The 13,310-nt window shown below is 36.4% G+C and overlaps 1 protein-coding gene and 1 pseudogene across 2 annotated transcripts in view; one reads left to right on the forward strand and one right to left on the reverse strand.

The window, feature by feature from the left end:
• Positions 1-955: 955 nt before the first annotated feature.
• LOC105475697 (serine/threonine kinase 31) overlaps positions 956-13,310 on the forward strand; it is a 297,831-nt gene continuing 285,476 nt past the window's right edge. The window contains exons 1-4 of one of the 2 annotated variants that reach the window (XM_011731173.3): positions 956-1,001; positions 2,865-2,911; positions 3,001-3,053; positions 8,215-8,313. In XM_011731173.3, coding sequence (XP_011729475.3) covers positions 2,884-2,911; positions 3,001-3,053; positions 8,215-8,313 — 180 coding nt within the window. In that variant the 5' untranslated portion in view covers positions 956-1,001; positions 2,865-2,883. Of the gene's footprint in view, positions 1,101-2,864; positions 2,912-3,000; positions 3,054-8,214; positions 8,314-13,310 lie in introns of both variants that reach the window. The other variant, XM_011731172.3, reaches the window with a different exon arrangement.
• Positions 12,045-12,587, reverse strand: LOC105475874 (protein-L-isoaspartate O-methyltransferase domain-containing protein 1 pseudogene; annotated as a pseudogene).

Below are 13,310 nucleotides of genomic sequence, written 5' to 3' on the forward strand. Positions count from 1 at the left end.
AGACTTGTACACAATAGCAGCTTTATTTGAAACAATTCAAAACTGGAAGCAGTCCAAATACCTGTTAAAAGGTAAATAAATTGTGTTATCTTCATGCAACGGAATAGTAACAGCAATAAAACCCAACAAACTCTTGATACATTGGACAAAATTTATCAATCAAAATAATTATGCTATTGGAAAGAAGCTAGATTAAATGTTCATACTGTATGATTCTAGTAGCGTAAAATTCTAGAAAACGCAAACTAATGTATGGTGACAGAAAGCAGAACGGGAGCTGGGAGGAGTCAGGTATTATAATCAAGCATGAGGAAACTTTGAGGTGATAGAAAAGTTTATCTTAATTGTGGGGGTGATTTCAACAGTGTATACATATGTTCACCCTTAACAAATTATGCACTTTTTTGATATCTGCAGTTTATTGTACTTTACACTTCAAGCTGTTAAAAATTAACCAGATATAATTTTCAATTGTGTAAGGCTTGCCACAAAGCATAATATCTGCAAAGAAGCAGACAGCTAATTTTTTCCTCTTAAGATTGTGGAAAAAGTTGTAACGCTAGAGAGAGCTGTGGAATCTAGGGATGAATTGACCAACGCTTGTAAAGCTACTAATCTGAAAAACACATTTTCAGTTACCAAAGTTATTTTCTCTTTTCCATCGTGTAAATAGAATGTCGGGGTTCTTCTAATTTGGGTGTTTCTAAAATTTAAATCCACGTGAACAGATTAGGAAAGGCCACGAAATCCTACGTCACCTCTAACGTCACTGCTTGAAGCCTTGTGAAAGGAACTGGCCATGGACCCCACCCCAGCCTATAAATCACCAGGGCGCAGCCTCAGTGCGTGGGGTCGGCAGCCGCCAGCGTCAGGCCGCTCCCCGCACGCTTCTAACTAGGCGGTAGGCCGTGGCTGCCACGTGACTCCCGCTAGCACCGGATGATGGCGCAGCGCTGTGCACGCAGGCGCAGTGTGGGGCCTTTGCGGCCAAAGCTCGCGCGGTAAGCTTCTGCACGTGTGCTACGGCGGGCGGAGGGCCGAGAGCCCAGTATGTGGGGCCAGGGTCACTTTTCTAGAGCTTCTGCAACGGAAAGTGTGAGGTCAGTAGTAGTTTTTGTGGTACGTGCAGTGGTGGCCGCTTCAAGGACTGTTTTCGTCGCTGCTTGCGTTTTAGGTCTCCTATCCTGGGGACGAGGCCCATTTCAGGGTTTTCTGTCACCTTCGAGCCGCCCGCCACCCCAGAGGAGTGTCAGATGCCCCAGTTTTTGAGTGCGTGCAGGCAGGCGAAACTGGCTTGAAAAAACCTTGGGCCTGAATAAGTTCCATGAAGACGAGGTCACGCAGCCTGCACACTCTCTTCCCCTTCTGGAAAATTCTTTGCCATTTGTTTCAAAATCCCTTGTAAAATAAGTGTCAGAGAGCTACGTGTACCCATCTCTTCCAAATTTTCATCACGAAGTGGAGATTTGGGTGTACCATTTGGTGATCTCTGTTTGCAGAAAGTGTACGGCATCAGTTCCTTCATAATCAGGGCGAGTCATTTTAAAGTAAGATTTAAAAACTATTGTAGAAGTAGCTTCTTGGAGTGTGTGGAGAGATTTCCAAAGTAATTTTAACTTTTACTGAATTTAAGCCTTAATGCCTTCCATGGGAATATATAGTCTCCCTAAAAGTTTTTACAGCTTTTCGGTCAGTTGAATTTAAAAACTACTTTTTGACCAGTAGAAAAGAACCCTTGTTTTGGAGACATTTTCATGCCACTTACGAAACATTTTTTAAAAAAATTAAGTTGTAACAAAAGTAATCCATTTTAAAAATTTTATCTTTTTGTGATGAGGAGTTAATGTTTCCCTTTTCATAATGAGAGAGCATTTGAAACTTCAGTGTAGTGGTGTTCCTAGACAACTCTTAAAGCTCTTAAAAAATTGCGGTGGCTTAGGCCTGTAATCCCAGCACTTTGGGAGGCCGAGGTGGGCAAATCACAAGGTCAGGAGTCCGAGACCAGCCTGGCCAACATGGTGAAACCCTGTCTCTACTAAAAATACAAAAATTAGCCGGGCGTGGTGGCATGCGCCGGTATTCTCAGCTACTTGGGAGGGTGAGGCAGGAGAATTGCTTGAACCCGGGAAGTGGAGGTTGCAGTGAGCCGAGATTGTGCCACTGCTCTCCAGCCTGAGCGACAGAGCAAGACTTCGTTTGGGGTAAAAAAAAAAAAAAAAAAAAATCAAAAATCTGTATTTTAATTTTTCTTCAACATTTGTAAATGGAAAGTGCAATGTTCTATTATGTTACAGATAAAATTAGTAGTGTACATTTATTTTGGAATATTTTTGCATGTGATAAAGTATAATATGTAATGAAAATTGTTTTTGAAGTAATAGGCAAAATTCTATGTATTTTGCAGTCTTTCATCCCATGGAATCTTCAAAAATAGTAACCACCATGCCTTCTACATAAAATAGACTAACAGTTTAAAGCATTTGTTCTATTATTCTTTGTTTATGTTGTGGAAGTCCTTTTTATGGGAGGATATTTTCTAAAAAAGAATATGTACATTGTTTCAAAGTGTTGATTTATGTAAGTGATCAAAATGTATATGAGTTGTTCAGTATAAATTTGTAAAAGTTTGGCTAAAGAGATAATTTTAAGGATAGAGATTAAATATGATAAAATTGTGTATACTACAAAATACTCAAAAGAGTTATTGAAGGAAATATTGAGTTCATTTTTAATATAGAGTTTGAATTTTGATGCTGCATTTAGGATAAAACATTTGTAAGAATTGAACATGACGTAGTTTAGTCTTCATTCATTTTTAATGGATGGATTATTATAATCTAATTTAAGGTATTGAATTGTTCTAGTTTTTCAGGAATTGTCCAAATGGATGAAGATACACATTACGATAAAGGTACTGACACTAAAAATTATTTTGGGGTGTTAACAGCTAGATAGTACTGATTAATTTCTAATTTTCTTTGTATTGTGATTTGATTTTAGTGGAAGATGTGGTTGGAAGTCACATAGAAGATGCAGTAACGTTTTGGGCCCAGGTAAATAACAAACTGGTTGATATCCCCCCTCATCTCCCCCAATCCAGTTCCTCCTCAACAAAAACAAAATAAAATCCAGGAATAAATATATTTATTATTCTCATTGCCTAATATTTATTGAATTATTTATCACCAGGCATTATTAGAAGACAGATGTCGACAGCTGTGACGTTACTTGACACATGAATATTATGCGCATAATACACCAAGTTTAAAAAAAGAAAATTGGCAAGATTGTGATTTCAGAATTCCACTCAATTGTAGGCTGCTTTTGCTGGCGTCTGAGAGCCTGTTGTATTTGTGAAGTTATAGCCCCATCTAGGGGTCTTTTATAAGATTGTTTCTTGAAGGAGGATAAGTTTTTAAAATCTTGGTCTTTTCTTCTAATGGCTTAAATTTGAGATATGGTATTTTTCCTCCTTATAAAATTGGAAGCATGAATGAAACATTTCTGATTTTCTGTTGGGAGGCTGTTGGTTAGGTAAGGTTACTCAGTTTTAAATACAAAGCAAGCACAAAGGGCTGTGTTCCACAATTTAAGAAGGTGAATTCCTGTAATGCACAGAATGATCCGCTAATTTTTGGTTTTGTAAACTATACATGGTATGGAAGGGAAAGAAATTACATTTCTCTGTACTCCCTACAGCATGGGAACTCCTTTTGGTGGGGGGTGAGGTGAACTCGTAATGTGGGAAATAGGAGAATATATGAGAAGAAAGTTCTAGAAGAATATGATTAACCCAGAGTTCTTAAATATACAGTCATGCATCACTTAATGACTGGGATACATACAGAGAAACGCATCATTAGGCAACTTTTTTGCTGTATGAACATCGTAGAATGTACTTAGAGAAACCTTGATGATATAGCCTACTACATACCTAGGCCGTGTGGTGTACCTGTACCCCATGTTACTGTACTGAATGCTGCAGACAGTTGTAATACAATGGTAAGTCTTTATGTATCTAAATATAAAGATACAGTAAAAATATTTTATAAAAGATTGAAAAATGGTACACCTGTATAGGGCACTTACCGTGAACTGAGCTTGCAGGATTAGAAATTGCTTTGGGTGAGTCATTGAGTGAGTAGTGAGGAATGTGAGGTCCTGGGACATTACCGTATACTACTGTATACTTTATAAATACCATACACTTAGGCTACACTAAATTTATAAAAATATTTTTCTTCAATAAACCTTAGCTTACTGTAACTTTTAATAAACTTTTGACTCATTTGTGATAACATAGCTTAAAACAAACATTGTAGAGCTGTGCAAAAATATTCTTTATGTCCTTATTCTAAAGCTTTTTTTCTCTTTTTAAGAAACTTAATTTTTTTACTTTAAAATCTTTTTGGCTAAAAACGAAGACACAAGATCATCAATATCACTGTCTTTCACCTCCACTTCTTGTCCTTCTAGAAGGTCTTCAGAGTCAGTAACGTGCATGGAGCTGTCATCTTCTGTGATAATAATGCCCTTTTGGAATATCTTCAGAAGGACTTGAGGTGGCTGTACAAGTAACTTTTTTAAATGGGTAGGAGGAGTACACTAAAAATAGTAAAAAAAAATATACACACACACCAATGACATAGTTGTTTATTTTCATTACCAAGTATTATGTACTGTACATAATTGTATGTGCTGTGCTTTTGTAAGACTGGGGCACAGTAGGTTTACACCAGCATCACCACAAATATGTGAGTAATGCGTTGTTCTATGATGTTACGATGGCTAGGACTACACTAGGCAATAGGAATTTTTCAGCTTCATTATAATCTTATGGGACTACTGCAGTGTATGTGGTTCATTCTTGACTACAATGTCACTATGTGGGGCATGGCTGCATGTAATAAAACATTGCGGAAGGGTGATGTTATAGAAAACTTGGGGCAAATTCGTGTGTCTGCTTATGCACATGTATTTGGCAAATTTGTTTCTGCTTATGCATATTGTCTAAAGGTTGCTCACACGTTGCTGGTTCCATGCCCATTGTCTCTGTATTAGTGACAGCTGCATCACTCTCAACAGTGTCCCAGGTTGGATGATAAATTATATTTAAGCTTATTTTATAGAAACATCATTTATCAGTGTAAAAAGATTTTCTAGACTAGTGCTGTCTAGTAGAAATATATGAGCCACGAAAGTAATTTTAAAACATTTTTGGCAGCCACATTGAAGAAACTAAAAATAGCAGGTGATATTTTAATAAATACATTTTATTTAACTCAATATATCCAAAATATTGTTTCAAAATATAATTAGCATGGAAATGTAAACAGGATAGTTTATATTTCCTTTTTAATATTGTCTTTGAAATCCAGTGTGTGTATTAGACTTAGAGCATATCTACTTAGACTAGCCACATTTTAAGTGGGTATTGGCTGTTGTATTCAGTAGTGCAGCTCTAGACTTTGATTTCAGTTTACTTTATTTGTGAAGATGTTGATTGAATTTGGAGCAAATTCAAGAGTCAGCAAATTTTTTTCTGTAAAGGATCAGATGATGAGTAGTTTACCATTTTTAGCCCATACAGTTTCTTTTGCAGCTATTCAACTCTGCCAACATAGTGCATAGCAGCCATCGACAAAATGTGAATGAGTGTGTGTAGCTGTGATGCAGTGAACTTTATTTACTAAAACAGGTGGCTGTAATTTGCCAACCTCTGAGTTAAACCATGAAGTTGAGGCGCTTGCAGAAGAACATTTAAAACAGGAAACATGCACATGAAAAGATTAAACATTAAAACTACTGACGGTGTGTAAATGAATGCAGTGGTTATTTCAGGAAGCAAATTGGCAAATTTGGTTGGGGTTAGGGTGGGATGTAGACATAGAGAAGACTAGAGACTTGGAAATATGGGTAGGCAGATTAGGATGAAAATCTGCTCACATATGTTCTCCATTTTTTGCCCTGTGGGCTTCTGCCTTATAAACCACTTATAAGCAAACACTTCAGATTGGATGGGTGGCAGCTGAAGGAATCTGAAGTATTTGACTCCACCTGTTTCTTTGAAAGAAAGAGCTTCTGGTCAGGCATGGTGGCTCAGGCCTATAATCTCAACATTCTGGGAGACCTATGTGAGAGGATCGCCGGAGCCCAGGAGTTTGAGACCAACCTTGGCAACATAGTGAGACCTTGTCGCTCCAAAAAAAAAAAAGAAAATTAGCCAGGCATGGTGCATGCCTGTGTTCCCAGCTGTGTGGGAGGCTGAGGGTGGTAGGATTGCTTGGGCCCAGGAGATTGAGACTGCAGTGAGCTGAGATTGTGCCAAACAAACAAAAAAAGAACTCCTGTTTGTTTTAGTCTGCATAGTGAAAAAAACAATATGGAATATTTTGATTCTAGGGGTTTGTTCACAAAGGTTGCCTCTGTTGTTTCTCAGGGTCGGTTTAAATTCAGTTCCTCTTCTATGCTGAGACTTTGATATTCATCATGATGTTCTTTGAACTGCTCTTTCAGAGTTTTTTTTTTTCAGTCATCACGGATAGTCATGTTCTTTCTAGCATTATTGAATATTTCGTTGGTGTATTTCTTTAGAACACATATATATATTTAACATTTTATTTTGAAGAAACTTTGACTTACAGGAATGTTGCAAAATTAGTACAGAGGCTACACCCAGCTTCCCTTAATGCTAATGTGTTATATAACCACAGTACAATGATCAAAAGCAGGAAATTAACATTAGTACAATGCTGTTAACTAAACTATAGCCCTTATTTAAATTTTAGCAGTTTTTTGTATTTTTGTGTTCCAGGATCCAATGTGGAATCCCGAATTGTATTTAGTTGTATATCCTTGGTTTCCTGTAACCTCTGAATGTTCCTCAATTTTTCCTTGTATTTCAAGACTTTTGACACTTTTGATGAATATTAGTTATTTTGTAGAGTATCCTTTAATTTGGGTTTGTTTGATGATTTCTTATAAATAGATTAGCAAGAGTTCCACAGAAGTGATATTGTAGTCCTCTCAGTACATCATTATTGGGGTTTCATGATGTGATATACCTTCTTATTGATGATAACCTTGATTCACTTGGGTAGGGTGGCAATTTCCAGGTTTTTTCACTGTAAAGTTACTCTTTTTTCTTTTGTAATTAATAAATGTTTTAGGAGACTTATTGAGGCTGTCTAATCCAGTTTCTCTTCAACTTTTCACCCACGAATTTTACTGTTTATTGCTGTAGTGCTTGCCTAATGATGATTTTCTATTCCCCTCATTCCTTCCACATCTAGTAATTGGAATTCTTCTATAAGGAAGAGCTGTCTTTTCTCTGCCATTTATTTATTCAATTATTTATAATAATATAAACTCATGGATATTTATTCCATGGGTTGTAATCCTATGCTATCATTATTTATTTTGTTGTTTAAATTATTCAGCCTTGGCCATTGGGACAAAGTTCACCAAAGAACACAAATTGGTACTTGTCCTTAAAGATGTCCTATTCTTTTTTTGAGCACTTTTTTGTTTTTTTTTTTTTTTTGAGACAGGGTCTCTGTCACCAAGGCTGGAGTGCAGTGGTGTGATAATGGCTCACTGTAGTCTCGAACTTCTGGGCTCAAGCAATCCTCCCACCTCATCTTCCTGTGTGGTTGGGACTATAGGCGCACACTACCATGCCTGGTTAATTTTTTGTATTTTTTTTTTTTTTTTTGTAGAAACAGGGTTTTACCATGTTGCCAAGCTGGTCTCAAACTCCCCGGCTCAAAAATGATCCTCCCACCTCGGCCCTCCAAAGTGCTGGGATTACAGGTGTGAGCCATCACAACCAGTTTTTTAAAAATTATTTATTTATTTATTTTTTATTTTTAGCGTTGTTTTACTTTCTGACACCATCAAATATTCCAGGATCATCTTTTATTTCCCAGTTTGAGCTCTGCAATCAAATAGATCTTTAAGGAATCTTTTCCATATGATTTAATTATATTTGGTATCTTGTTTGAATTCTACCTAATTTGAACTCATTGGGAAGTAAACTTTTTATATGGCCTAGTCTCATTTCTTATAAATAACTCATTTAAATTATGAAAAAATACAGACATAAGAACTTGATTTAATTTCTAATGGCCTAAAATCTTTTATCATGCTTAGAACCCTCAAGTGTGTAACACTATAATATAGTATTTTACTGTATCTTATATCTGATCTTTCTAGAGTATCAATAGAAATAAGGATATCATGAAGATTGGTTGCTCACTGTCTGAAGTTTGTCCCCAGGCCAGTTCAGTTTTGGGAAATCTTGACCCAAAGAAGGTGAGCCATATTCTTGAATATAATTATTTCATTCCTCCTGTCAGCTTTCCTATGTGTTAGATATTTAGTTTTTGGAATTTTTGGTATATTTGAAATGAAGAGGCTGGTTTTTAGAATTTGTATAAACTGTTATGGTAAATTTATTAATTCAAAAATACTTATGAACTGAATATTACTCAGTCTTGAGAGGAAATTTGATGTAAGCTACAACATGGATGCATCTTCAGGACATTAGCTAAATAAAATACACCAGTCACAAAAGGACAAATACTGTTATGGTTCTACTCACATGAAGACTTTGAGTAGTCAAAATCGTAGAGACAGAAAAAATGAATGATGGTTACCAGGGACTGGGGGAAGATTGGGGATGGGGAGTTGTTGATTAATGGGTGTAGAGTTTCAGTTTTACAAGATGAAAAGAGCTATGGAGATGGATGATGAATGGTGGCGAAGGTTGCAAAACAGTATGAATGTACGTAATGCCACTGAACAGTAGACTTAACCATGGTCAAAATAGTCAATTTTATGTTATGTATAGTTTCCTACAGTTAAAAATAGGAAAAAATAGAATAAAAGCCACACTCTTCTAGCCAAAAAACAAAAGTGAAGAAAACGTATGTACCATCTGCCGTGTACCTGGCACTGTATTGAGCATTAAGTGTGCAGTGGTGAACAAAATAGATTCCTTGCCTTTGACTTTGATTCACAAAAAATTTGTAAGATGCATCTTCATGCAGAACAATTTGGCTATCTTTTTTCTTTTTTTACTGAGGTATAACTTGTGTACAGTAAGGTATATATATCTCTTAAGATCTTAAGTATATAGCTTGGTGAATTTTTACATATGTATGTATCCATGTAACAACCATCCAGATCAACATATGATTCCATCATTTCAGAAAATTCCTTCAGGCCCCTTCTCAGTCAATTCTTAGTCAGTAGTTTCTCCATCAGAGATATAACCATCATTCTTACTGTATCACCATAGATTCAGCTGTCTGTTCTTAAGTCATGCAGTATGTACTTTATTTTATGTATCTGGCTTCTTTTGTTTAACATAATTTCTGAGATTCATTTATATTGTTGTGTGTATTAGTGTATTGGTAGTCTGTTCTTTTTAAAGCTATTTAGCATTCATTGTATACATATAACACACTTTATTGATCTGTTCTCCTTTGATGGGCATTTGGATTTTTTTGCAGTTTTTAACTACTCTGAATGAAACTGCTGTGAAATCCTTATGTAAATCTTCTGCTGGATGTATTGACTCATTTCTTTTGCACATATATCTAGAGTAGAGTTGCTAAATCATAGGGTAGGCATGTTTCTGCCAAAGTAGATACTGCCAAACAGCTTTACAAAAGTGTTGAACCAATTTACATCCTTATCAGCAATTTATGAGAGTTGTAGTTCCTCCATGTCCTCACCAGCCCCCTGCATTGCTAGTGTACTGAAGTTGTGTTTTAATATTTTTGTTAGCCCTTTGCAAGGGCTCTTGTGAAGTACCTATTCACATCTTTTCCCCATTTTTAAATTAGGTTGTTTGTCTTGATTGATTTGTAGGCATTCTGTATGTTTTTTTCACTTTAATTTTTATTTCTTATTTCTACCTCTTAAAGTCAATGATAAAGTCACAACTGTAAAATGAATGCATTTAAAAAATAAAAGATATATTTCAATGACAAAAGGTATGCAATGATCATGAAAATCTACTGTACACTTTGCCAAGGCCAAAGAAGGAAAGACAATATGAAAAAGCCAATCTTCAAATATATCCTCAACAAAAACTCCCTCCTAAATAGTAAAATCATCATTTAAGAATATGTGTCTTTACACATCTAAACAGCAGCTCCAACCAAAAAAAAGCGGGGGGAATAGGTCAGATGATAACTCTCCCCAAGGTTTCCAGATACAAACGTGGTCACCAGGAATTCAAGATTAAACTTCTAAAGCAACATTTAACTCAAAATAAAATGAACATTTCTGACAGATGACAACAGTAGTATAAAACTGATTTTTTCCTTTCCTAGATAGAAATGAGATGGGGCATTTCGGTAATCATCTAAGAATAACTGTAGAAATACTCCCAATTCTGCCACCCCACCCACTGGTATAAAACAAATACCTTCCATGAAAGTGTCTTTCACATTACTAAAATATCCTCACTTACTTGGGACAGTTTCATGCTTAGATGAGTACAAACACTTGTTTTTAGATGTGTGGAATGATTGGAGCTGAGATTTTTGAAACAATATCTTAATCTTAGCAGAGATATAATAATCCTTTCACTATACATTGATTGGGCTTCCTTAACCAAATCTAAACAACTACTGTAGTAACAATGCTCGTGGTAGTCCCTGATACTCTCAAATTTTTTCTCTTTAAGAAAAGTATAATCCATGTAACACTAGTAAATATGTTACATTGTATTCCTTCTTAACAAAGAATGACTGTTTTCAGGCCTTACTAGGAAAACAAACAATGGCAGTTACTGACTGTTTTTATCACTGATGAGCTACAGTAAAGCTCAAATGATGGATGGTTTACGTGTGTAATATTAAGTACAAAATGAAAACCATTATAATTTTACCAAAAGAAACACGAAAAATATGAGAAGAAGTGAAATGAACATGGTGTGGATCCCAAAGATTACAATATGATTCGGAACAGGATTTTCAAAACAAACAATTTCTGTGAATATTTCTTATACGGGAAAGATCCAAAGCAAATCTAAGCAAGCTTAGCCCTACCTTGTCAAAGATAAATACTCAGATAAGTTAGAAGTTCCGTTTGCTAAAGTGCATCTGCTGATCAGATCTACCCTGCTACTTAGAGCCAGCCAGGAAGGTGGCTATCACTCATGCTCATTCCGTCTTTCTGTGTCTTATCAAGAGTCACACATAACAATTTTTTTTTTCAAACCAAATGCTTTATACAGTGAACTACAGAAAAAACAATCCTAAATATACTTTTAAAATGCTAGGAAGTTAAGATAACCTCATTTTAAAAAAATACTGAAAATGTAAAGGGTCCATACCAAATAAGAGTTGTATTAAGTATATACTTTCTATTTTAATAATTCACTTGCTGTGTTCTTAAAATGAGAGAAGCAGATATTTCACCCATGTCTTTTGGCAAGAGATTCAAAAGCAGAAGTATCAGGGCTATAAAATTTCATAAAATTTGTGGGATTTTTAAAGCTAAATTATTCAATATCTTGTATTGTTATTGCACCCATATATTGCCCTGGAATATACGTACAGCAACCCAGCAATAGTGACTGCAACAAAAGTAAGGTAAATAGGTCTACAAAGCATTTGATTTCGTTATTAAAGTTTTCATAGAGGAAATGCAAACAACTGCAATTCAGATCACATTATATAAACTTGACAGTTATTTAAACCTTATATAAAATTAAATCTAACCCTTACCACTACAAATCTGTAAGGAATCAGAAAAGGATTTATAGTACACAAATCTTGACTACTGTTGCATTCCACTTGGAAATCACTCTGAGCTAAAACAGCATTCTTCCAAGATTTAAAGAAAAATATATTTTATAAAAGGGATTCTTTTATTTTTGTTACTGACAGAAACAAGTTTTGCTTTTTCCCACTATAATTCGCTCTGATGAAAGAAGTAATTCTCTCTCTTTATTCCTAACAAAAACAAACGCTATGTTTTCAAGACTAAAGGAATTACTGGTAGGCATTCTTTCTCCTTGATCTAAATTATTTCTCTCTAAAATATGTCAAGTAAGCTTCTAAAGATTCAGGGAGGGGCAGAGTTGTGATATTTTTTCTCTCAGTAAATTTTGAGGTGGCTCTTCTGGCTTCATTGCTTCACTGTGATCTTTTTCTTCCTCCTCTTTGTTACCTTCTTCCATTTTTTTCATCCTCCTCTCTGTCTAGAGACTGAGGAATAAGCTGATTACCCACAAATATGTACATATTAATTCTCTGTTTAACTCTCTTTTTTTTTTCTTTTTCGGTAGAGCCCTTTGAGGAATCCCCTTGACCTGCATCTCATCATTTATGCAATTTCTAAATGTGCGTCGAATGTAAATACAAGCCAAATCCTGTAGATTCCTGACAGCACAGGGAGGGAGTCCCACAGAATCTGGTTTGCCATTATCATTCTTACTTGGTTGCACAAGTGGAGCAAATGACAAAACAAGGGTATTTTTCCTTTCCCAAGTGTTTTGCCCGGTTCTGTGTTAACGGATCCTCTATAGGCGTGACTAATATGCCTCCAACTTATAGTAGTATTTTCATGGTCTTTCTGGACTCCAGCTCCACAGTAAATTCCGTCATACCGATGACTGTCAGATGCTATCTGGAGGCAATTACTGACGACAAATGCAGGTTCACAGAACTCAAATCTCAGCAGTGGTTTTCTTTATACGTGCGTGTTGGAATATCTTCATCTTCAGATGGACAGATGATTTCGCTTACAGTGGGGGCTTGCCAACTTGCACATATAATTCTTTTGATGAGCTGCTAGGAGATCAGAGTGACCTAGCCTTGCCCTGTAACTTCCCTCTTAGATGGATAGTCTAGGTCTAGGAGCTGATTATCAAAGCTATCACTATTTTTGATGAAGCTCTCCAGTTTTTCCTTGGCATATTCCACCACATCTGGATGAGGCCCAATCCCGTGGTTTATTCCAAAAGGATCTGTGGTGCAGTGGTTGGTCCGGCCCACTGCAGCGCTGAGCAGACCAGGTGCTGGTAGTTGGTGGGGTCTGTGGCAGCCGGATGCTGCTACCACCACAACAGCACAGCCACCGCCGGTGCCGAGGGGAGTGAATTGGTGGGGCAGGGACCTCTCTATGTGTTTTTTATATATGTTTTTTGAGATGAAGTCTCTTGTCGCCCAGGCTGGAGTGCAGTGGTGCGATCATGGCTCACTACAGTCTCAACCTATTGGGCTCAAGTGATCTTTCCACCTCAGCCTTCCAAGTACCTGGGACTAAAGGTGTGTGCCACCATGCCCAGC

This window comes from Macaca nemestrina, chromosome 4 (assembly GCF_043159975.1).
Source record: "Macaca nemestrina isolate mMacNem1 chromosome 4, mMacNem.hap1, whole genome shotgun sequence".
Lineage (NCBI taxonomy): Eukaryota > Metazoa > Chordata > Mammalia > Primates > Cercopithecidae > Macaca > Macaca nemestrina.